General features: G+C 42.6%; 1 protein-coding gene across 6 annotated transcripts in view; it reads right to left on the bottom strand.

The window, feature by feature from the left end:
* Positions 1–26,660, bottom strand: part of PPEF1 (protein phosphatase with EF-hand domain 1) — a 140,664-nt gene that overhangs the window by 98,715 nt on the left and 15,289 nt on the right. For 2 of the 6 annotated variants that reach the window (XM_051826965.3, XM_051826969.3), the window contains exons 1-3: positions 17,947–18,299; positions 10,200–10,335; positions 3,470–3,568 (exon numbers count right to left, since the gene is read on the bottom strand). Coding sequence is in view for 3 of the 6 variants with exons in the window: in XM_008272402.5 (XP_008270624.1) it covers positions 10,200–10,245 (46 nt within the window). In the remaining 3 variants the exon portion in view is untranslated. Of the gene's footprint in view, positions 1–3,469; positions 3,569–10,199; positions 10,336–14,887; positions 15,179–17,946; positions 18,312–19,583; positions 19,671–20,892; positions 21,024–26,660 lie in introns of those variants that run through there. The other 4 variants (XM_008272402.5, XM_070067279.2, XM_070067280.2 and 1 more) reach the window with 4 other exon arrangements.

The following is a 26,660-nucleotide window of genomic DNA, read 5'->3' as shown; positions in this document are numbered from 1 at the left end:
ATAAATCTTTTGAAAAAAAAAAAAAACAAAATAAATAAAAAAGGGAGAGAATGATCCAACATGAGAAGCAGGATACACAGCAGACTCATAGAATGGCAGATGCCCTAAACAGCACTCTGGCCTCAGAATCAGCCCTTAAGGCATTCGGATCTGGCTGAAGAGCCCATGAGAGTATTTCAGGCATGGAAAGCCAAGACACTCTGGCAAAAAAAACACACACACACACACACACACAAACACACACACAACAACAACAACCTAAATGAAAGATCTCTGTGAGTGAGATCCCAGTGGAAAGAACAGGTCATCAAAGAAGGAGGTACCTTTCTCTGAAGGGAGGAGAGAACTTCCAGTTCAACTATGACCTTGTCTAAATATGATCAGAGTTGGCGAACTCAAAAGGCCTCCATAGCCTTGGCAACTCATGACAAGAGCCTAGGGTGATTACTGACGCCATAGACAAGAGTGTCAATTTGTTAAGTCACCAACAGGAGTCACTGTGCACTTACTCCTCATGTAGGATCTCTGTCCTTAATGTGCTGTACATTGTGATTTAATGCTATAACTAGTACTCAAACAGTATTTTTCACTTTGTGTTTCTCTGTGGGTGCAAACTGTTGAAAGCTTTACTTAATATATGCTAAATTGATCTTCTGTATATAAAGAGAATTGAAAATGAATCTTGATGTGAATGGAAGGGGAGAGGGAACGGGAGAAGGGAGAGTTGTGGGTGGGAGGGAAGTTATGGGGGGGGAGCCATTGTAATCCATAAGCTGTACTATGGAAATTTATATTCATTAAATAAAAGTTAAAAAAATATATACAACACTGTAAGGAACTTTTTTTTTACAGGTAGAGTTATACAGTGAGAGAGAGACAGAGAGAAAGGTCTTCCTTCCATTGGTTCACTCCCCAAATGGCCGCCATGGCCAGCTGCGCTGATCTGAAACCAGGAGCCAGGAGCTTCCTCCTGGTCTCCCAGGCAGGTGCAGGGCCCAAGCACTTGGCCATCCTCCACTGCCTTCCTGGGCCACAGCAGAGAGCTGGACTGGAAGAGGAGCAATCGGGACAGAATCCGGCACCCCAACCAGGACTAGAACCCCAGGTGCCGGCGCTGCAGGCAGAGGATTAGCCAAGTGAGCCGCGGCGCCAGCCCAAACATTTATGTTTAAACATAATCTCCGATACAGTAGTATTTATTTGAAACACAGAGAGAGATCTATCTGCTGATTCACTCCCCAAATGTCTGCAATAGCCAGGGCTGGACTAGGCCCAAGTCAGGAGCTTGGAACTCAATTCAGGCCTCCCACGTGGCTGGCAGGGGCCCAAGTGCTTGAACCATCACCTGCTGCCACTCAGGATGCACACTAGCAGGAAGGGCGGTCAGAAGCAGAGCTGGGATTTGAACCCAGGTACTCTGATCTGGGCCATGGAGGTCTCAAGCAGCATCTTAAGTACTGTACCAAACGCCTACCCTGATGCTGACGTCTTCAAATGTGCATCCTTTGGGAGGTTACTAGGTCACAAGGGCTCTTATAAAAGAGGCAGTGGGAAGGCACCATCTATGATGAAGCAGGCCCTCACCACCTACTGAATTTTGTGGCGCCTGGATCGTAGGCTTCCCAGCATCCAGAATTGTGAGAATAAATATCTGTTGTTTTTTGTTTTTTTTTTTTTGACAGGCAGAGTTGGACAGTGAGAAAGACAGAGAGAAAGGTCTTCCTTCCATTGGTTCACTCCCCAAATGGCCGCCACGGCCGGCACTGTGCCGATTCGAAGCACTTGGGCCATCCTCCACTGCCCTCCTGGGCCACAGCAGAGAGCTGGACTGAAGAGGAGCAACCAGGACTAGAACCAGTGCCCATATGAGATGCTGGCACCGCAGGTGGAGGATTAATCAAGTGAGCCACGGCGCAGGCCCCACTGTAAGGAACTTAAACTGTGAGGTGAAGGGGTGGAGGCCACAGGACTGAGAGTAGCCAGAAGAGGGCTCTGAAGCAGAGGTGAATGGTTTGTTAGATTTTAAAACACTAAGTTAACTAGATTCTTTTTACCAACAGTCCTACCAAGAATTTAAAAAATATTTTGCTTGCTATTTAGTATTTTTTAATTCTTAAATAAAAATAGAGCAAATCTTTCGATAAGAACAATCTCCATCAGAGAAATATTTTGTTATAGCTTAAGCATTAAACTTTAAAGCCAAAAAGGTATAGATAGTTTTTGTCAGCTGCTTAGCACTTAGACAAATTGAATAAATGCATTTTAAGTGATCGCTAAGGAAGAAATAAAATGTATCTGTCTTCTCAAAGTGCTCCACAAGAAAAAAAAGGCAATATATTATTCATTGAAAACTCACTGACATAAAATTCAAGTGTAAAGTGAGATTGAAGTTACAATGTTTTATTTCTGTAATGTTGGAGAAATCTCAATTCTCCAAGTCAGGGGAGCATAAATATAGGCTCGGAATTTTGGGATTTGCTGAACCATCAAATAATGTGTAACTTTGGGTAGTTCTTCAACCTAAGTCGAAGTTTCCACATCTATGGGAGGAGACTAAGCCATGCTTCCTCCAAGGGTTTTGGTGAGAAATAATGAATGCAGTAGGCACTAAATAAATAACAGCTGGTATCAGTATTCTCTTACCTGGTGCATCTCCCAAAAGAAGTGAAATAAAAATAATAATACAAAATCAATACTACTTTCCTACATGGAAGGGCAGAAGGTCCCTAGGAAGGGGATAGCCTCAATATTTTTTAAAGATTTATTTGTGTACTTTAAAATCTGAGAGAGAGAGAAAAGAAAGATCTTCTGTTCACTAGTTCACCTCCCAAATGTCTGCAGTAGGCAGGGGTGGGCCAGTCCAACGCCATGAGCCAAGAACTCCTTCCAGGCTTCCTGCCTGGATAGCAGGAGCACAAGTGTCTGGACCATCATCTGTTGCCTTCCAAGCGCACTGGCAGGAAGCTAGATCAGAAGTGCAGAGTAGCTGGCATTTAAATGAGGCACTCCAATTCAGGATGCAGGTGTCCCACACTGTCACAACACTCGCCCTCACCAGTCTCCATTGTATATATAGTTTTATCTTTCTTAAACTGCCATGATACTCCAGGGCCAGAGTTCTGTGCTGGAGCTGAACGACCAAGCAGGAAAAAACATGCTTAACACTGGTCAGACCAGTAGAAAGAGGAAGAAAGTTCCCCTTGGCTCTGCCAGTTACTAGCTATGCATCCTCCAGCAAATCGTTTCGCCTCTCAAAGCCTCAGTTTCCTTTTCTGCAAAGGTTGTGAACATCTAAAGTATGTGAAATGGTCTGGCCAACTATAAAAGCCATACAAATCAAAGGTACTTTATATTAAGTAAATTCAATTAAACCTAGGTTCTGAAGGCAGGAACACTGGCAGGCAGCACACAAGGGTATAATGTTGACAGGAAAGAAAAAAACAAAAACAAAAACAAAAACAAAAAAAACCTTGTAGTCAGAACTCCTTGAGTTCAAATCTCAGGTGTGACAGCTGAATGTTGTATAACCTTGACAAGCACTTGCCTCGCTGAGTGGGAACTGCTTCAGCTGTAAAATGGAAATAACAACACTTCACTCAGCTTTATTGCAAGGACTAAATAAAACACATGTAGCATATGTTGAACACTCTCCAGAATACAGTTAGTAATCAGGAAATAATAGCTATAATTTTCTATCAAGAGCTTTCAAAATATTCATAGCTCTTTTACATAATCATTTCAGATCTAATCACCTGATTATAGGAATAATCCAAAATAAGCAAACAGCTTTGCACAAAGAAATTCCTCAGAGGCTTAGTTATATTAGTTTTTAAAAGGTTCAATATTAGGAGAATAATCAAGTATACTATGGCCTATCCACTAAATGACATAAAAAGTGTTTATATATGAATAACATTTCAGTCAGGTTACAAAAAGTGACTATTAAGGATGATCACAAATCTACATTATATCATAAAAAACAAAAACCTGGAGAGAAATGATGAGACTAACAGGTTATAAATATTATTTCCAACTGTTTTTTAATTTTTCCCAAAATTTCTGGATGAGGAAAAATTGTCATGCATAAAATGTCTTTGGGTAAATGTAAATAAACACCATTACATCTGCTTTCTGATGAAATCATAATAAACCCTTACTGATGTATTCAACAAGAGATAATAGGTGAATAAAAAGAATTTTAAGAGAATATTCTGAACAAGTACATGCTAATAAATTAGATAAATGAAATGGACAAATTCCTAGGTCACAAACAACTGAAAATGACTCAAAAGCCACAGAAAGTTTAAATAGATCTACAAGGAAAGAGTTACACTAAGTAAAAAAAAAAATACTACCCACAAAGAAAACCCCAAGCCCTGACAGCTTTACCAATAAATTCCACAGAACATTTATTAAAGAACTGACACCAGGGGCCAGCACTGTTGCGTAGCAGGTAAAGCTGCCACCTGCAGCTCCAGCATCCCATATGGACACAGGTTTGAGTCCCAGCTGCTCCACTTCTGGTCTAGCTCCCTACTAATGTGCCTGGGAAAGCAGCAGAAGATGGCCCAAGACCTTGGGCCCCTGCACCCATGTAGGTCACCTGGAAGAAGCTCCTGGCTCCTGGCTTTGGATCAGCCCAGCTCTGGCCATTGTGGCCATTTGGGGAGTGAGCCAACAGATGGAAGATCTTGCTCACTCACTCTGTCAGTATCTCTCTCTCTCTCTCTCTCTCTCTCTCTAACTCTGCCTTTCAAATAAATAATCTTAAAAAAAAAAAGAAAAGAACTGACAACTGACACGCCTGTTAATCACAAACTCTTTCCAACTCAGTAAGGCCACCATTACCGTGGTATCAAAACCAGATAAAGATGATGCAAGAAAAGAACTTATATTCTCCATAAATGTTGCAGCTTGCTTCTTTGGAATATAGATATAAAATTCTCCTACAAAATATTAGCAAACTAAATTCAGCAAGACATAAAATGTATAATACACTATGATCAAGTGGGATTTATCTCAGGAATGAAAAAGGTAGTCTGTATCAAAATTCAACTAATGTAATATGTCATATTGTAGAATATTATTTCATAATATAGAATAAAGGACAAAAATCACATGATCATCTCAAAAACTGAACACTAGAAGAACAGAACCTCCTCATCTTGATAAAGAGCATATACTTTTTTAAAAACCACTGCTATTATTACACTTAATGGGGAAAGACTGAATGCCTTCCATCTGAGATCAAGATGAGGAGGGAGTGCAGAGCGGCAGCATTTGACCTAATGGTAGTAAGACACCCACATCCCATATCAGAGTGCTGGTGTTCCACACTGGGGCTGCTCTAATGCAGACCCTGGGAGTCAGCAACGATGCCTCAAACATGGAGATCCTGTTACCCATACGGGAGACCTGGACTGACTTCCTGGGTCCAGGCTTCAGCCCTTCAGCATTTGTGAAAATTTGTGGAATAGATCAGCAACTGGCAGCTCTCTGTCTCTCAAATAAATTAATTTTGTAAAAAAGCGAGGATGTCTGCTCTTGCATTTCTATTCAACATCACAACAGAGGTACTAGCCAGGACAATTCGGCAAGAAAATGAAACAAAAGACATTGGAAAGGAAGAAGCAAAACTGTCTCTATTTGCAGATGACATGATTTATAAGTTAACATTCCTAAGGAATCCACTAAAAATCTGTTGGAGCTAATAAACGAGTTCAGCAAGATTTTGGGTTACAAAATCAATATACAAAAAATATTTTTTTAATGTTTGCAATGAACAAGCAAAACATGAAATTGAGAAAAACAATTCCAATTATGATAGCACCAAAAAGAAAAAAATACTCAAGTCAACAAAAGACATGTAAAATTTATAGGCTGAACAACACAAAACATTGTTAGATTAAAGAAGACCTAAATAAATGGAAACACATCCAATATTCATGGATCAGATGATGTAATAAGTAAGCTGGTAACATTCTCCAAATTGATCTATAGATTCAACACAATTTCCATCAATATTGTAGCTGGCTTCTTTTGAGAAACTGATAGACCAATCCTAAAATTCATAGGGAAATGCAAGGGGTACAGAATAGTCCAAACAATCTTAAAAAAGAAGCAAAGTTGAACGATTCATACTTCCCAACTTCAAAACTTTCTATGAAAGCTGTAATAATCAAGACACAGTGCTTATCGCAAGCATGAGAAAAACATACAGATCAATGGAATCAAATTAAGAGCCCATAAATAAAACTTTCAATTGATTATTGACAAGAGTACCAAGATCATTCAGTGGGAGAAAGAGTCTTTTCAATAAATGGTGCTTAAACAACTGGATATCAACATGCAAAGTAAGAACGGGTACCCTCACCTCATACATATATAGAAATTAAGTACATATAGATCAAAAACCTAAATATAAGAAATAAAACTACAAAAATTAAAGCATGAGCATAAATTATCTTGCATTTGGCAACTGATTTTCAGATATGACATCATAAGCACCAGCAACCAAAGAAAAAATTGGATTTCATCAAAATTAAAATCTTTTGTGCTCCAAAGAATGCCTGAAGAACATATGAATATGATCCACTGAATGGGAGAAAAGACTTAACAAATAGCATATTTGATGAGGGACTTGTATCTAAACTACATAAAGAATTCTTACAATAAAATAACATATAAGAATAAATAACAATTAAAAATGGTGGAAGCAGCCATTTGGCCTACCAGTTAAGCCCCTGATTAAGATGCCCACATCCCATATTGGAGTCCCTGGGTTTGATAGCCCAGCTCCTGATTCCAGCTTCCTGCCGATGTGCACCCTGGGAGGCAGCAGATAATGGCTCACGTAGTTGGGTCCCTGCCATCTATGTAGAAGAACTAGACTGAATTCATACCTCCCAACTCAGTCCCTCAGCCATTGTGTGGGTGGAACCAATGGATGGGACTGTTGTCTCTTGTCTCTTTCTTTCTGCCTCTCAAATATTTTTTAAATGGGTGAGTGACCTTAATAGACATGTCTTCAAAGATACATAACTGGCTAATAAACATAACTGGCCAATAAAAATGCTCAATGTCATTAGTTGCTAGGGAAGTACCAATGGAAACTATAATTAGATACCACTTCGTAACCCTTGGATGGTTACAATAAAAAGGACAGATAATAACAAGTACTGGCAGAGGATGTGGAGAAATTGGAACCCTCACACAGAAATATAGACTGGAGGGGCCAGCGCCGTGGTGTAGTGGGTTAAGACACTGCCTGCAGTAACGGCATCCCATATGGGCATGGGTGAAAGTACTAGCTGCTCCTCTTCCAATCTAGCTCTCTGCTGAGATAGCAGTGGAAGATGGCCTAAGTGCTTGGGCCCCTACACCCGTGTGGGAGACCCAGAAGAAGCTCCTGGCTTCAGATCAGCCCAGCTCTAGCCATTGCAGCCATTTGGGGAGTGAAGCAGTGGATCGAAGATCTCTTTCTCTCTGTTTCTGTCTCCCTCTCTGTAACTCTGTCTTTCAAATAAATAAATAAATCAGGAGGGAGGGAGGGAGGGAGAGAGGGAGAGAAAAGAAAGGAGAGGAGAGGGGAGGGGAGGGAGGGGAGGAAGGAAGAAGGAAAGAAAGAAGGAAAGAAAGGAAAGAAGGAAGGAAGGAAGGAAGGACGGACAGTACAGCCACTTGGGGAAACAGTTTGGAAATTTCTCAAAATGTTAAGCATAGAGCTACCAGACGACCTAGCACTTCCAGTCCTAGGTATATACCCAAGAGAACTGAAAATATATGTTCACACAATAACTTGCCTATGAATGTTCATAGCAACATTGGTCGTAATAGTCAAAAATAGATACAACCTAAATGTCCATCAACTGATGCTTGGTTAAAGACAATATAGCATATTCATATAATGGAATATTATTCAACATTGAGAAGGAAAGGGGGTTGGTGTTGTGGCACAGCAGGTTAAGCTGCTGCCTGTGACACCTGCTTCTCATATGAGTACCAGTTCAAGTCCCTGCTGCTTCACTTCCAACCCAGCTCCCTACTAATATACCTGGGAAAGCCGCAGAAGATGGCCCAAGTCCTGGGGTCCCTGCACCCATGAGGGAGACCCAAATGAAGTTCCAGGCTCCTGGCTTCGGCCTGGCCCATTTGGGAAGTGAACCAGCAGATGGAAGCTCGCTTGTGCTCTCTCTAACTCTGCCTTTCAAATAAATAAATAGATCTTTAAAAACTAAAAAGAATTGAAGTACTATTGTATGCTACAATATGGACGAAACCAGACACAAAAGGTCACATAACATATGATTGTATTTACATAAAATGTACAGAATGGATAAATCCATAGAGACAGAATGCAGACTGGTGATTACCACCGGCTGGAAGAAGAGAGAAGTAAAGAGAAACTGCTTAGTAACTAAGGGTTTGAGTTTGGAGTCATGGAAATATTTTGGAACTAGGTAGGGGTAGTGGTTGCACCACATTGTGAATGAACCAAATGCCACTTTATTATTTGCTTTACCATGGTTAACCTAATGCTGTGTGAATTTCACCGCAATAAATTATTTAAAAGAAAAAGCAATTAAAAATCTAAGCTAATACTTCCACTGACATGTAACATTTCAAAACAGAGAATTTACTTTTACAATTTAGGCGTAGCCTGTTTTCTTAGACCTAAGATATTTGGCTACATTTAAAGAATTGTGGGTAGTCCTAGAGAAAAAGCAATAGTCTTTCTCTCTGTCTCTCTCTCTCTCACTGTCCACTCTGCCTGTCAAAAAAATTAAATAAATAAAAAGCAATAGCTACTCTCTTCACTCTCTGTTTATATAGTACTACTACAGAATTAATGCAGTTTGAAGCTTTGGATTCATTTCATGACATGCTTAAAAATTTGAAAGAGGAGCCCATGTTTCGTGTTGTGCTTAGCAGGTAAAGCCACTGCCTGCCACACCAGCATCCATATGGGCCAGTTCATGCCATGGCTGCTCTACTTCCGATCTAGCTCCCTGCTAATGGCCTAGGAAAGCAGCAAAAGATGGCTCAGGTACCTAGGCCCCTGCCACCCACGTGGGAGACAAGGATGAAGCTCCTGGCTCCTGGCCCGCCCTGGCTGTTGCAGCCATTTGGGGAGTGAACCAGCAGATGGAAGATCTCTGTCTCTCCCTCTCTCTCTGTAACTCCAACTTTCAAAATAAATAAATCTTTAAAAAAATTTTTTTGAAAAAGTTAGCATACCTCCTGTGTTCCTTCCTCCTTTCAGAGATTTGCTCACTAGCCCATCAGCACAAGTCAGTTGGAAGGGAGAACAGTGGATTCCCAAGGGAAAACATCCCACACTGATCAGTACAGAAGACTCTGCACTCTAACCTCACCACCACAAGCTCTGAAGCAGACATGTGGAATAGAAACTGAGAAAATTATCTATAACCTCGGTAACTAAGGCATCGAGTTCTAGAACAAATTAGTCATATAATTGTCCCACTTTATTTATTTGCTTTTATTTTAATTTGCTTGGGGAAGCAATTCCCATAAACATTCAAGTGAGTTACAGCTAGATTTCAGTAGCCATGAGAAAGAAGCTCAGTGTAAAACAAACCAAGAAAATATTTAAGCTTCTAATTATATGAGGGTAGAGAGAAGCATGTCATCTATTTCAAAACAAAACACTTTTCTTGGAAACAGATGATCCAGCATTCTTCCAATTCTTCCTAGAATAGTTTAAAAACATGAGGCAAATCTCATGAAGTTGTGTGTTGAATAGATATAAAAATAATGTAATCATTGAGTTACCAAATCCAATAAAAATTCAATGATGCTACTAAATGTCACATGGGTATGGATATAAGCATTTATAAGAGCATTGAAGAAACAGACATATATTGTGGTGTCTTTCTTGTTTCCTGCCACTGAGTTTTAAATTGAGATTTAATGTTGGTGCACTTTCAACTGAAATTAAATCAAGCATAAGATATCTCTTAGGTAATACTTTATGATATATCATAAATTCAAAGCTGTATCTTCCTAAAGGTCATTTCCCATGCTCCTCCAGTAGTTCACCTTCACTCTAAACAATGATGCCTCGCACAAAACCACCCAGGGCAGCCAGAGAACCAGAAGAGGAAGAAGGAAGGGGAGAACGTGAGTCCGACTGCCCTGGCCCTTTCACTTATAAACACAGGCACGTTTCCAGCACTCACCTTTCTCAGATTTCTTGTCTTTCGCTGAAGAACTGCTGCAACCCATGACTTCCAAATCACAAATGTTCACTCATGAACTGGAATTGCGTGTTACGCCGAGAGGAGCCTCTTAGCCGATCCCCTTCAGTTACAGATACTACCAAGGAAGACAGAGGAGGGAGAGAAGGAAAGCACCAGTTACAACGTGGTAGCCAAGGGGCTGCCCAGCAGGATCCCTGCTGCACTCCTCCGGAAGTGCTGTTCAGACATCATCGAAACCTACAGCAACAGCTACAGAGTGGCTAGACACTGTAGACACTGCTTTCTGTGCTACGTGTAAATCATTGCTTCCCCATGTCTGGGTCAGATCAAACTCTGTACAAAATTAAGCACTAAAAGTAATGGAAAGAAAAAGTGAAATGTAAGAGGGTACGATTTTCTAATCGACGTATACAGGAAATGGGATATGGAGCACACATCCCATTATGACATCGGTTAACTGTTTTGGTTTCAAGTTCAAAGTTATTTAATCTATCTGGGTTTTTAAAAATACAAATTGGAGAGTAACTATGAGACAAAAACAACACTTAAACAACTAAGTCGAAGTTCAAATCACAGCGAGCTCTTTGACAATATTTCTGAGTCAGTTGCTGGTACTTGTTTAAAAATAGAAGAGGCTGGGTCATGGGGTGGGGGGTTTGGGGGTGGCCTGCCACCTCCTGTGGTGCTAGCAACCCATATGGGTGCCGGTATGCACCTGGGAAAGCAGTGGAAGATGGCCTAGGTCCTTGGGCCCCTACACCCATGTGGGAGATCTGGAAGAAGCTCCTAGCCCCTGGCTCCTGGCTCCTGGCTCCTGGCTCCTGGCTCCTGGCTCCTGGCTCCTGGTTCCTGGCTTCAGATCAGCCCAGCTCCCACTGTCACAGCCATTTGCAGAGTGAACCAGTGAATGGAAGACATCTCTCTCTGCCTCTGGCTCTCTGTAACTCTGCCTTTCATATAAATAAATACATCTTTTACAAAAAAAGTCTTCTCTCTTAAAAAAAAATAGAGGAGGCTCAAGATTCCCCCCCCCCAAGTTTAGGAGTCATAACCTAGGAAAGTGTCCTTTTGAAAAACTCCCCAGGCATTCCTGAGATACCTCTACAGTTGACCTGTGTGCTCACCAGGCCTTCTCAGAGTTATCTTCCATAACGACCTGATGGAGTTGTTAGCAAAATAGCAGTATCCCACCCCATCACTTTTGGGGGTGATGTGTCCTGTATTTGGTGATGCTCCAAACCAGCCTGCTCTAATATATTTGTATCTCTTGATGTGAACAAAGTCAGAGGACAACTAACTCCGGGATCCACCTGACACATCTGTTTTTCTATCACTACTGTAGTAAAAGCCACAAAATTTGAACTCAATTAAAGAAAGGGAAAATTAAAATGAGCAAAATATTTAGACTATGGGAATTTTTTCTTCTTTTTCTTAAAATTTGTACTAATGTAAAGAGAACAGATTGCATGAATTCCATAGGTACAGTTCTTAGAAGACAACCAGACTTCCCTCCCTCCCCCAACCCTCCTCCTTCCCTTCTTTGTTTCCTTTTCATTAGTTTTTCAAAGACATAATTTTAATGTACTCCATAATCACAGGCCTAATTCACCACTAACCATAATATTCAACAAGTAAAAAGTAGGAAGACCACAGCTCCACAGGAGTATAAACAAGGGCTAAAAATGACAATCATCTCACAAGGTGTCTGTTTCATTCCTATACGTTTTTTTGAACTATAGGAATATATTTAAAACAAAAATAACTTTAATGAACAAACTTTCTGATTAAAGTTGGGCCCGAGCCTTTTACGTATTCAATTAATTAACCCTCCTAAACTTTGAGTAATTTCTAAATTTGAAAGGCATTTATTACATATCATTTTTCTCTAAATGTCATGGATAAAATGTTAACAAGGTCAGGTCCAGGGGCAGAACAAGTTTTTCAGCATTCCATTCCATTCCAGGGTCTCCATTACATTAGATCCATTACATTCCCTCTTGAAGCATACTGGTTCAGTTAGGTGGTAAATTCAACTATCATAATTATCATCTTATTTACCTATGAGGCTTTCTGGAAGACTTCAGTCAATATTTTAATGAAATTACGATATACATTTTGATACCTTGACATTGCAGCCCAACAAAAGAAGAGGAATAGGTAGAGGAGGAAGGGGAGGAGGAAGTAGTGGATGGGAAGAAGAAGAGGACAAAAGAAAGGAAGGGAGGCAGAAAAATCAGCTTTTATGTTTTTTAATAACAGAATCACAAAAGTTTAAAGGTGGGAGAGAACTTTAAAATCATCTAGTATCAGGGTACTTTAAAAAGTTTATGGAAAAATGGAATTAAAAGATACAATTATTCTAAAAATTATATCTATTTTTATAACATACATTTCCTATGGACTTTTTGAAAATCCCTCATATACATGGATTTCAAAATTTTTGGCACTAAAATAAACTTATCTTGCAATTCCATTTTCCATAAACTTCTTGAAATACCCTTGTATTATACAAAGTGTAAGGAAGTTAAGCAACCGACCCGATGTCAGGTAAACTGGGGGCTGTCAAACTTGACTGCACATTAGAATCACCTGGGGAGCTATTAAAACTCCCAATAATCAGCCTGTGCTCATCAAGTCAGAAACACTGGGGGCTTAAAAAATACTGATGCCCAGGTTCCATCGCTAGAGATTCATGCATGTTGGTGGTAGATTGAGCACCATGATGTTTTTCAAGCTCCCCAGACAATTCTAATATACAACAAAGTTTGACACTCTCTCATGGAGACAATAGTTTCAGAACCCATGATGACACTTAGGGATCATCACATTTTCCTAGAAACGCTTTTTGACGCCATCTATCTGAAGTCATATTTTTCCAGAGGTCAAGTCAGGGTTACAAGTTTGTAGTTTCTGGTATCTACTCTTTCTCGTTTTTGAAACTGGGGCAATGTTGACCCATCTCCATACTCAAAAGTTTCTCAAAGGCCATCTGTGGTGCCTAGGAGCACATATCTGCTGGTTTCCTCATCACCCTTTGAAGTGACTCATCTAGTCCTGTTAACATTCTCCAAGTGATGAGCTCAGTGCTCTCCAAATTGAGTGTTCGCAAGATTTACAAGGCTGGCAGCTAAAAATGTAGACGCCTGTGGCGTAGCAGGTTAAGCCTCGGCCTGCAGTGCCAGCATCCCATGAGAGCACTGGTTGGAGCCCTGGCTGCTCCACTTCTAATCCAGTTCCCTGCTAATATGACTGAGAAAGCAACAGAAGATAGGCCAAGTCATTGAGCCCCAGCACCCAACATGGGAGACTCAGATGGAGTTCCAGGTGCTTGGCTTTGGCCTGATTCAGTCTTGGCTATTATAGCCATCTGGGGAGTGAACAAGCAGATGGAGGATCTCTGTGTCTCTCCCTCCTTCCCCCTCTGAAATTCTGCCTTTCAATCTTTAAAAAAAATGTAGACACCTAGGCTTTGCATCTAATACTCAGATTTAAAAAAAAAAAAAAAGGAGCCTGGGAATCTGCATTTAAAGTGTACTTGTCAGAGGACTTTGATACAGACAGTCCCCACATCGCTGTGGCACAGCAGGTTAAGCCACAGTCTGCAGCGCCAGCATCCCATATGGCCACCGGTTCGAGTCTCTGCTGCTCCACTTCCAATCAATTCCCTGCTAGCAGCCTGGGAAAGCAGTGGAAGATGGCCCAAGTCCTTGGGCCCCTGCATCTATGTGAGAGACCTAGAAGAAGCTCTGAGATCCTGGCTTCGGATCAGCCCAGCTCCGACCATTATGGTCATTTGGGGATTCAACCACTGATGGACTGACTCTCTCTCTCTCTCTCTCTCTCTCTCTTCCCTTCTCTCTGTAACTCTGCCTTTCAAATAATAAGTAAATCTTTAAAAAAAAAAAAAAAAAACATTGCTCTCCAACAGTGTCCTTATTTCCCCTGGGCTTTGCTCCACCCTTACGCTTTTTGTTCAACCTGTTTTTATGAATACCTAAGAAGTTTGAGTAGGAAACAAACACTGATTAGACAACAGGAAGTGATATATATTTCGATCTCAATTTTCTTTTTTCCATAAATAAATAAATAAAGCAATGTCTCTCCAAAGCCATTTGATTCTCAGCCACTCCTCAGCTGATTCATTACACAACAGAGTAGGATTCACTAGGAACCAAAAAGCATCAAACTTAAATGAATTTCTCTTAGACTGTTAGCTCCATGGATGACTTTCTTTTTAAATATGCTTTGAATCTCTGACACCTATACATTGCCTTTCACATAGCAAGTGTTTGATAAATGCTAAATGAATGAATGAGTGTTTTAAAGCCAGGGATCTTTAAAACATTAATTTGCCAGAAGTTATTATTGGGCTACCATGTTGTATCCAGATACATGGTAGTTGATTATTAAAAAGCCTTTTATTAAATCAGAAAATAAGTAGTGCTTATACATGCATTTTATTTTAAAATCATGATGGAAAGAAACAATTGTTCTAGAATTCTTTAGTTGTCTACTAGAAAAAAATAATTGGCAATTATTTTTACATTATTAAATAATTACTGTTAAATTATTTTTAAATGGTTTTTCTACCTCAAGTAACAGGCTTTAAAAAAATTCTTTTTAATTCTCACCAAAACAGGAGCTGGTTAAGGCAAGGTGCCACTTACCATACCCATATGCTGCCCAACCTGGAGCCAGAGGATGAAGCAAGTTTGTTGTGTCTGTAAAGCTGACCGAGATGATTTGGGGATTTTCCACTCCTTGGTCAAGCCTAAGCTTCTTCCATTGCCCACCTTCTGTTAGCAGTAGGAAAACACTCGGAGCACTAAAGAAGTCTCTGAAGAGGCCACAGCTTAGGGCCTAAAAAGGGTCCTCAGACTTCTGCAGGGTTCACAAACGCCCAAGGAGGCCCTGGTCAGTGACAACACTTGGGTGGATCTAGGGAGAAAGCAGCTTGAAATCTGCCCAGGGCTACTGCCCCTTCCAATATATACCAAAGATGGTTTTAAAGAGTAAACAAAAAAGTGACTCATCATTGGCACTCACATCCAGTCTGCAAAAGGAGACTTCTGCTAAAAGGCTTTTAGTGTGCGTGTGTGTGTGTGTGTGTGTGTCTGTGTGTGTGTGTGTGTGTGCTGGGGTAGGGGTAGGGACAAGAAAATGGAATTCTTTGATGTTGTTTGGCTCTTTTCCTCCGAACAACTTTACATTTTTTAGAGCTGAAACACAAGGGAAGAACAAAAGACAGCCCTTGGAGCCAGCCTAACCTCTGCCACCAAGCACCCTCCAAGTGCTAGCCCAGCCTCCCAAGTCGTTCCTATTTCATCATAGCATTATTTTATCTCAAAGTGCATCTCTACCCAACTCCCACACTTTGGTTCAGCTACACTGACCAAGATGCACCTCTGGCATTCTAGATGTTGGTTGGGTAGTTCCCCTTGCTACAAAGTCAGCATTTCCTAGAGAAATTCCTCTTCAAGCTCTGGCCCTAAAGAACTCAAATTTGAAACCCATAGTCAAGTGGCACCAACCCCATCACTACCACTACAGTACAAGTTAAGTAGGCAGGCCCAATTCTTCCACCTAGGACTGTGGGACTGTGTGCACATGCCAGAGAGGTCCCTTCCACTAGTGTCCAGTAGAACACTATAGTAGTTGCTTGGGCCTGAGGTCTTCTTTTTTCACGGGGTGGGGTCTTACCTGAATAAGGGGAGGTCTTTTAGACTAGAGTCTTCCTGGGTCTCATCAGATGAAAGGATATGAAATGGGAGGAAATGACACCAACCATCAGAGGTGTCACAAGATGTCTATGGGTATCAGGAGACAGCTTGGCCTGGAGTTTTCAAAGCGTTTGTGAAAAAGTAATTCTATGTGGTTTATGATTCTAGGGATGAGGCAAAAATCAAAAAGGTCCACCATCAAGTAAGTCTAGAGGAGTTAGCGTTACTCAGGGTTTTTATTACTGCAGGACTTCTCAGAGCCCTCAATATATTCATGTGCATTGTGATTCTCTAAGGAAGATCTGAGTACTGTTTCCCAAAGAGCCTAGCTGGGGACCCGTCTGAGATAGAGCATCTCGAAGAAAACCATAGTTCGTAACTGCTTGGAGTCTTGGGTTTAGAAGTCAGACAAACCAGAGTGGGAATTCTCAACTAGTCATTAATTCCTCTGCACCTCAGTTTCCACATAAGCAGATAGGGATAATAACACACAGCTTCCTGACTACTGAGGCTTTACTGAAGAGCTCAGCGGGGGGAAACACTGACTGAACAAAAAACAACTCTTCTTAGCTGACTTAGGAGAAGCCATGCTTGGGGAGTTGCCCACTGAGTTTGTCCAAATCTCTTCCTTCAGAATGCTTTGGCTGGGGGCTCCCAGCAACTAAAGCCCTACAGGTTCTGAATAACTGAAGATTCACAAAGAAATGGGCTGTTTTCTCAGAGAGCTCAAAGATCAGAAAGAATGCTATAATAATAAAAAGAACAGCTAAATTCACTACTATTATTAAGGGACTACTGTTTATCACAGTAGGCGCTTCATATGTCTATTACTTCATTTAATCTTCACAGTAAATCTTCAGGGTGGTATTATCATCCCCATATTACAGATGAATAAACTGAGGCTCAGAAATGAAAGGCCATGCTCCCTATACAGCTTATTAGTGGCAGAATCAAAGACACATTCTATTTAGTTATCAAAGAACAAAGATGTCTACCAAAATGCTAGGTGTCGCTCCCCCTCTTCGTGGAGGAATGACACAGGACCCTGCGCTGTTCTTTCGTCTGCTCGGCCCTCCCTGGGTTTGCTGCTGGTTCTTCCCGGGTTGGCTACTATCCCTTCCACCTCCGTGGAAGGGCAGTTCCCCCTGGCCACATTCCCCACTTCCGCAGGGGAGCGGCACACCGCCGGCCGGCTCTCTGGGGGCTGCACAGGTGTTCCTTCAGCTAGATGTTCCCCTTAGATGTTCCCGGTGCATGCCGTCTCTCTCCTCCTTTATAGTCCTCCTCTGCCAATCCCAACTCGGCTGCCCACACGCCGAGTACGCTGCTCTCCTCCAATCAGGAGCAAGTCCTACAGTTTATTGGCTGAACTGGAGGCAGCTGTGCAGAAGCTGTTTACTTCTCTCCCAGCGCCATATTGTGGGAGAGCAGATGCATAGAATAAGTCTTAATTCCAGTAACTCAGTCCAGTCCGGGCTGCTCCCCACACTAGGTATGCCCTGGTTTCAGGATCCAAGCTGATCAGTCTAAGAACTAAATCACTGTAGAGAATTCTGGAGCATCACAGATTTCTGTTGCTGTGTTCTACAGAAAGATGGGAACTCTGTGGTCCTCAAAGACTCCAGGAGGCCAAGGGAGCTGAAGGAAGATTTCTACATATGTGGCTGTGTAGTAGAGTCTGGGGAACAGTCCACAAAGGACCTGGAAGGGTTTTTGCCACTTCCTCCGCAGCCTACTCCTCACTTTCTAGCTCTCACTCCAGAGACCACAGAGTGTTGTCACATGTCACCTCTAGTTCAAACGGGCCTCAGCCCTTCAGACGGCAAAGTCATCTGTATGCCTTTTTAAAGTGAAGACAACTGACTTACAATCCACATCATGGAGAAATTGCAAAGCGAAAAAACACACGCCAAAGAAAGCTTGTTCCCAGTGCTGTGGCCGCATGATCTCTTTGTAACACACAACACTGCCTCTCCCAAAGACCTAAGAACAAACAAACACATTACCTGCTTCTTCTGCTGGGCCGGTGCAGAGGTGTGTCCTCACCCTGGGCAGTTCAAGAGAAAGAAAGAGGAGAAACCAGCGCTCTCTGTGAGAGAACACAGAAGTCTGAAAGCAGAGATGTACAATTCCAGCTTTCTCTGGAGCACCCCCTCACACACATTTATACCTGTCTGCTGCCTCCCCAGGAGAAAGCTTGCTTAAATAACAACCATGCACAAAGAAATAACTAGAACAGGGCCGGCCAGCCTCGCCTTGCAGCCTAGAAGGAAGCCCGGAGCCCCAGACTGGGTGCGGCTCCGCTGGCCTGAGCTGCAGCTGGCTGCCCCAGCCCTGCTCTCTTCCTGGCCTGGTGATAAAGGCTGTGCTCAAGTAATGGGCTGCAAAGTCATCAGTCACGTGACTGCTTCCAAGGGGACCGGGCTCTGTTCAGGCAGGACCAGGCTTCTGCTTGTTCCCAGAAATCATCTGCATCAGTACGAAGTGGAAAAGAGGACCTCAGTCCACCAGGGCAGAAAAACATTCCGGAGGTCAACTGAAGATGATTTTTAGAAAACATTCCGGTGTAGCGTAGCAAAGGTACAATTAGGAGAAGAAAGAAAACAAAACATCCTTCCTTGAGAATATAAAGGCACTGGTTGAAGGGAGTAGCTGCTGGGGGCAATGCTGTGGGCAAATTCACTGGATGTTTGTACTCCAAAGGCTGTTTAATTAACTCCTCATCAGCAGAAAAGCCAAAACAAGCTGGCCTGCGATTTTACTGAGTTTCAGAGGGAAGAGGAGGAAGCACATTTGCAAACAAGTGCCTGTGGCACTGGTGGAGGGCCACGCCAGACAATCCAGGGATGATCTTGTTCCCAGGGTCTCACGCTGACTGTAGCTGCACAGCCAGAAATCTCCTCCCAAACCCTGCCAAGCAGAGGTGACACAGCATATGTGTTTTCAAGCTCACTGTCCTTAGGGTTCACCTGCTAGGAGTTAAAGGACTCCAGCCAGAGCCATCTCAACTCCACACAGGAGGCTCCTTAGCCCAATTCTTTGCTGCCATTAAGAACCACAGGAGATCTAGAAAAATGGTTGCCTAGTTTGCCATTTAATCTAATGGGGTAACTTCATAAACAACTGGAAAGTCCGCTTTGGCCTTGTGTACTCCATTAGCATATTAAATATTATCAGAGGGTTCTTTGTGTGGTAATACACTGGACAGGTGTCCATGGTTGGGATGCCAAGACTAGGATCTGATGAGAGTGCCGCATACATTGTCAATGATAGCATAATTATGTAGGCCCCTGACAAGAACAGTAGTGAACATAGCTATGTAGCTGGCTCTCCCAGCCAAACACTGTCAATGCACAACCATTCAACTATGGTTGAAACATAGAAATGTTACTCTGAGTAGCACAAGGAGTCCTAGGGCCAACACTGGCATATGGGGATAAGCCATAATAATGATCATCACATTTACTGAGCATTCCCATGTTCTCGGCACTTGGTAAGTTTACACGTGCTAATCTTACTTAAGCTGCACACCACTGTATACTATTATTATTCCTGTTTACGCACTAAGAACTATAACCCAAAGTCAACCAGCGAATGAGGGGCAGAGCCGGGACTCAAACCTGGGCCCTGCCTGGATCAGCACCTTGTGTGTCTGCAGAATTCAGTTTTCAGCCTCTTCGCAGATGCTCTTCGGCTGTCCAGCAGCCCAGCAGGGATGTATTCTCTCAGGCTGAAAAAAGAAAAAAAAAAAAACAGGCCAAGTTATGTTAATAGTCCTAAGCCCACTCATGAACAGATTTGTACCCTTAACAGTCAAAGTGGATCAATTTGTCTCTCAATGGGCATATCATCATGTGAAAACAGCCAATAGGAAAGGTGAGAGATGAGTTTACCCATGGAAAAGGCCATGACAACATCATGTCATCCTTAACTATCATGCCTTAAATCCTTCCATTCAATTCAACAAAAGTTTACTGAGTGCTCATAGACAGGATCACACGTGGTGAACAAAATACACGGGGGGTATGGGGCCAAATCACCTTATTTATACAGGTAAATTTAAGATTACAAATTAAAATCTGTCTCTTCTATTGGAACATAAGCTCTAGGTACCTTTAACAGCGCCAGGCACATACTAAAAACATGTTACATGAATAAATGAAAGTAATATGGTATGATAAGGTCTCTAATAGGAGAGGAGGGGACACCAAGAAGGAGCCCTATCCATGAAAGCGGGATGAGCGAAGACTGTCTAGAAGAAGTGATACAAGAGCTAGAGCTGACAATCGAGCAGGTCTTAGCCGGAAGAAAGGAGGTGGGGACAGGAGAGGTGTTCTCAGTCATGCATCTTCTACAGTACTGAACGAGGGCATGAATGTGAGAGGCGAACCAGAAAGCAGAAGGAACCATGGTCCCGGCGATAAGGCTGTGGCAGAGCAGAGTAGGGAAAGGTGGCCATCCTCCCAGCCCCTGGCGGCTCGTACTCTTCCTGCAAGCCTCCCCTGCTTTCTCACTTCTGCACTCCCCTGCTGCTTTTGCCTTCACCTTCCCAATCAGCTCCTTGCTCTCAACTGCTTTGATGGGTTAGTCCATGGCAGTAACAAACTGTGGGAAGACAGAGGGGCATGGAGAAGGCGGCCCTCCTCACTAGGGAAAGAAAAGGCATTATAAGCAAATCTCTCCTATTCTACAAACCTCCTGGAATGGGACATTTCTAATTTCTGCCTAGGCGAAGTAATGATAAATGGTGGCTTCCATTATTGATTTTGACACAACCTGTAGAGTATGCTAGAATCCAGGCAAAGCAGTTGGGCTGCGGAGTAGGCTGAGAAAACAGCAATGTGTGCAGGTCTGTTTGGTGGTGGGTCCTTAAGGTGTCTGCCACTCGTGACCCCTGACACCTTAATGCCCAATAACACCAAAGGGAAGAAGCTTGGACAGGGCTGTCTTACCAGCTCTGGAAACGCTCAGCCAGCCTTCTGGTCCTATGCCCAGTGGTACACAATCACAGCCAATCACCACATCCTAATACCCAGTGATCTCCAAAAGCGAGGTACCAGCCCCACAGCAGGTGTACGGAAATCTGTTGGAAAAAGGAAACAAAGCATTAGATTTCATATTTCTAATTTATCGTCTTATTCTTGTTAACTTTTCTATTTCCATGTAAATTTGATCACACACACATTATGAGTTCAGGAGCTCAGTTATAAATAAATAAACATGCCTGCATCAAGGGCCCACTCTCAAAAAACTTGCTGTAAATTGTTCATGATCAAAAAAATTCAAAGAACCTCAATTGAAAGGACTTGCTCCCTTGTGAAGAGAGGAAAGGAATACCAAGTAATTTTGCACTTAAATAAACAGAAAGGATCAAGCATATTTCCAAGGGTGAGTTCTGCATATTAAAAGATTACATAAAGTAGGAAAAAAGAAAAGCCAGATTTTGCAAGTCATTAGGAAGCTGTTAAAAAAGAGAGAAAAGGTGGGTTATGAGTTATTAACAGGTCGAAGAAATGCATAAGGTTTAGTGCTGGCCAGACATATCTGTTAGGGTCACATAGCAGCCATTTGGGAAATGAACCAACAAATGGAAGATCAATCTCTCTCTACTTCTCTATCACTCTGCCTTTCAAATAAATTAATCTTTAAAAAAAAAATACTAACAATACCCAATGCAAGCCAGAATGTGGAGCAACTAAAACTGTAATACTATGCTGGTAGGAATGCAAAGTAGTATGGCCACTCTGAATGAGTTCTGTCACTTCTTTTGAATCTGAACATATACTTTGCATTTGGGAGCAATCCTACTCCTAGGTAATTTCTCAGAGAAGTGAATTTTCCCATTCAAATCAAAACCTATAATACAGATTCAGTCAATCAAATTTTTAAAACAGCCTAAAGTTCCTTCAGTGGGTGAATGGGCACACGAACCATCCATCTATACGATGGAATATTCAGCAACGAAAAGGCACAAACCGTTGATACCCACAATCTGGATGGATTTCTAAGGCATTATCTGAGAAAAAAAAAAGGCCCCAGGCTCAAAAGGTCCAAAGGTTATGGACAATTATATGACATTTTCAAAAAGCCAAAACTACAATGATGGAGAACTGAATGGGGGTTGCCAGTGTCTAAGAGTAGGGGTGTGAGAAACTACAAAGGGCTGGCAGCAGGGAGCTTTTTTAGGGGGTGAGAGGGAATGTTCTATCTGATTATGGCCATGGTTACCCAATTGAGTCATACGTGTGGAGCTGTACTACAACGAATCAACTGTACTGCATGCTAATTGGTAAAACATCTTTAAAAAAAAAAAAAACCTCACAGGGCTGGCTTTGGTTTTAGTGCATTTGGGTGTTGATATTAGAGTCATCACAAGCTGACCTCAACCGCCAATGGCTTTCCTAAATCACAGCCAGAAGCAACATCATTTACTGTAAACTCAGAGCACTAAGGAATACACTTGCTTTTCCCTCCAGCTTCTCTTTCCATTTTCTATCCATGAGCAAAACTCAAAAACACTGAGATCCTGCTCAGAGGGACAGCCATCCATTCTTTATAAAACAGATACTTGCTGGGCTGGTTCCAGTGATGAGGCCGGAAGACAATGACAGATAAACTATGGTGCACTCCCCCACCAGGTTTACAGTGTGATGGTGGACACAGGCTCATATACAAATAACCTCCAGACAGGAAGTGCAAGCACAGAGACACGCCCATGCACTGCTGGAGACCAGAAAGATTGCAGCTTTGCCTAGAAAAGTCAGGAAATGTTTCATACAGCATGAAAGGTGGGGAAAGGCACTCCAGGGAACATGGGACACTTCACATTTTTTAAAATTTATTTTTATAGAATATATGACCTACTATTTTTTAAAAAGATTTATTTATTCATTTGAAAGTAAGAGTTATACAGAGAGAGCAAGAGACAGAGAGGGAGGGAGGGAGGGAAGGAGGGGGAGAGAGAGAAATAGCTGCTGGTTCACTCCCCAAATGGCTGCAATGGCCAGAGTTGGGCCAGGCTAAAGCCAGGAGTTGGGAGCTTCTTCCAGGTTTCCCACGTGGGTGCAGGGGGCCTAAGCACTTGGGTCATCTGCTGCTGCTTTCCCAGGCACATTAGCAGGGAGCTGGATCGGAAGTGGGGCAGCCGGGTCTCGAACTAGCACCCATATGGAATGCTGGCATTGCAGGCAGTGGCTTTACCCACTTTGCCACAACACAAGCCCCACATTTTACATTTGAGTGATGTTTTCTGAGGCTGGGGAATGGACAGTGCATAACAGCAGAGGTTGGGGACAATAACCCAGGGAAGTAGGTTGGTGAGAATGGTAAGCAATCTTCCAAATCACAACAAAGAATTTGGATTTTAACAACAAGGATGGTTCAAGTGCTTGGGCCCCTGCCACCCAGATGGAGGTCCTGGCTCTTAGCTCCTGGCTTTGGCCTGGCCCAGGTCAAGTCATTGCAGCCATTTGGGAAGTGAACCAGAAGATAGAAAATCAATCAATCAATCAATCAATCAATCAATCTCTCTCTATCTTTCCCCTTCTCTCTTGCCTTTCAAATGAATAAATGCACTAAAAAGAATAATAATCTGGACTTTATCAGTAAGGAATTGCAAACTCAAAATGCTTAATGGGCTGGGGCAGACAATATAAAGGAATAAAGCAGCTTGGGTAGAAACTATAGGAAACTATGGAGAGTTTTTATCTAAATGAGGCAGCTGCTACTTACTGGTAGCTGAATCTCAGGCTGCCATCCAGAAATCCTGGCTCAGTGTTGCCCAAAGTAATTTTTCAAGAGTAGTTGAACATAGTTTTATATATAATCTCTCTATTTTTAAATGCTAGCATATTTTAGCAAATTTAAGACACCATCAATGACAGGGTGCAACATTATTCTGTGTACCCATAAGAAAGAAAAGCACCATCAATCAAATCATGACACTCAACTGTAAAACACATCCTAATATCAGAGATGCTAAAATGTGAAAAAATGTGCATGTTAGAATCAACAAAATACAACAATTCTCATTTTCTCAAAACACTGTAAGGACTGCATGGATTCACTTTGAGGCTGCCGCATTGCAAACTCTGTAAGTCAGGGGGAGCCTGAGGGTAATCTGATCAGATTCAAGTTGTATAAAGACCACTGTGGGGGTCAGGTGGTAATGACCTGGGGGAAAACTGGCCACAGGAAGACCAATGAGAACATCCCTGCAATAGCCCAGGAGACAGATGCAAGTGCTAAATGAAAGCCAGCCTACCAGTGGCCATGGACAGGAGCAAGGAACCAAACATAAGGACACAATCAGCCCCACAAGTCTTAGACTGGGTCTAGGGAGTGAGGGAGGTAGAGAGAGGCCTCAAAGAGGATGCCAAGGTTTCTAGCTAGGGAGAGTAGTAGGTGGACTCCCCACTAAGTCAACTATACTGACTGGGTGTCCCATGTGCCAGGCACTATGCAAGGTGCTGAGAGGACAATGGTATATGGGATAGATGTGGAAATTACTAGAAGGTAACTTCAGTCTAGGAGGTGATAGCATTATTTGCAGAAGGGTATTAAAGTGTCTGAGAGCCAGATATGAAGGGGGCAGGCATGTTTATGATGGCATTCAGTTAGAGGTGTGCTAAATTGAAGTGCCTGTAAGAATATACTGCAGAAATGTGCCATAGGCATAGAAGCCTGGGTTTAGAGCCCGCAAAAAATCAGATCTGGAGAGTCCGATTAAAGAGGTCATCGGGTTACCAAAAATAGCCGCAGTGATTAAAGAAGATAAAACAGCCAGGGAGAGCTTGTGGAGTACGAAGGTTACAGGGGCGAAAGCAGAACACCCGGGAACAGAGACATTAAAGAGAATGAGAAGAGGAAGGAGCAAGCAAGCAGGCTAAAAAGGAAGCAATCTGGAAAGGAAGAGGCAGAGGAGAGAGAGGTGTCCGTAAGCCAAGAGAGACTCCTGTTGCCTTATAATTCACATACACCTATTCCTATAATTACTGCACAGAAGTAATTCACCTTGGCAATGCGCAATTCAGATCTTCAGTTATGGGGATTTAGCATGAATTCCAAAACAGTTTCTGATTTAGAGAGCTGTGATATTTTTAAGTATTGCCACAATCTGTTCCTTTATCATGTATATGTGCTTGCATTTTGCATGTATCTCAGTTTGACATCTAGCACGAGTCAATGGCAGAGCAGTGGTAATTCCTTATGTCTTGTTTTCCTTCTGCAGGAACTATAACTGCCACTCCAAGACAAAAGTAAAACAAAGAATAGATATTTATGCATCTCCCTTTCATGTCAAAGCACTTGGGAGCTGGGCAAAACTGATCTAGGCACAATGGAGTCATGTTGTTAAGACCAACATGAGGTTCTCGGCCCAGAGCTCTGTAACAGGTGGAGCCTGTGAGGTGATATCATACACTGCTCCTCTGGACGTGTTCAGAAAGGCCCCCAGAGATCTCCATTTTATGGGAGAAAAAACCAGGCTTAGAGAAGTTAGGTGGCCTCTCCAAAGTCACAGCCTCATCACTTGGTGGCCAGTACTCTTTCCCTTACATCAAGGTGACCCGATTCTACCCTATAAATATGATATATGAAAGCATGATAAAGTTCACATACAAAACACAAAAGTCCACAAGAGTGAGCCAAACAACTAACCAAACAGGAAGTAGGTTAACTTCATGTGCTTCCAAGCCTACCCTGAGCTCAACTCAATTTATCTGGTCCATTAAGGGCTCTTACCCTTTCTTCCAGATTTTATCAGTTCCACACAGGCTCAGGGACAACAGACTCCTAGATCTTGACTTTGTTGGCTGCTGACACTCTCAGCCTGATCTGCTGGCTGAGGACACAGTCCATCCTCACACTTACAGGTCTTACTTAAAGAGGATTCCTGAGCCTCATCTGATCTTCCACAGATAGATTCTAGAATGGCTCTTTAATATGTTGCCTTGGCAACCCCACAATGTAGGATGCCAACATGACAGGACCTGCCAATGGGATGTGAATAACACAATCTGGATAAGGAAACCACTTCTTGCTTATTGAAAGGCAGACTGGCCGGCGCCGCGGCTCACTAGGCTAATCCTCCGCCTTGCGGCACCAGCACACGGGGTTCTAGTCCCGGTCGGGGCGCCGGATTCTGTCCCGGTTGCCCCTCTTCCAGTCCAGCTCTCTGCTGTGGCCAGGGAGTGCAGTGGAGTATGGCCCAAGTGCTTGGGCCCTGCACACCATGGGAGACCAGGAGAAGCACCTGGCTCCTGCCATCGGATCAGCGCGGCACGGCGGCCATTGGAGGGTGAACTAACGGCAAAAGGAAGACCTTTCTCTCTGTCTCTCTCACTGTCCACTCTGCCTGTCAAAAAAAAAAAAAAGAAAAAAAAAGGCAGACACCAGGTTCTTCAAGCTTTCTTTTTGCAGCCATTGCCCTCCTGTCAACCATTTTTGTGTTCACAATCATGGTTATTTTCTGGGGCAACATCAAAATACTTGCTAAAACAAGGCCTAGGGAAGATCCAGAGCTTTCTTTTCAAAACTCTTGCTACTATCTCATATGACTAAGAGTCTATGGTGCGGCTGGTGCTGTGGTGCAGCGGGTTAATACCCTGGCCTGAAGCACCAGCATCCCATATAGGTGCTGGTTCTAGTCCTGGCTGTTCCTCTTCCAGTCCAACTCTCTGCTGTGGCCTGGGAAAGCAGTAGAAGATGGCCAAAGTCCTTG

Source organism: Oryctolagus cuniculus, chromosome X (genome assembly GCF_051225735.1).
Source record: "Oryctolagus cuniculus isolate XC-2025 breed Fujian yellow rabbit chromosome X, ASM5122573v1, whole genome shotgun sequence".
Taxonomy (NCBI): Eukaryota; Metazoa; Chordata; class Mammalia; order Lagomorpha; family Leporidae; genus Oryctolagus; species Oryctolagus cuniculus.
This window is presented reverse-complemented; position numbering and strand designations above follow the sequence as displayed.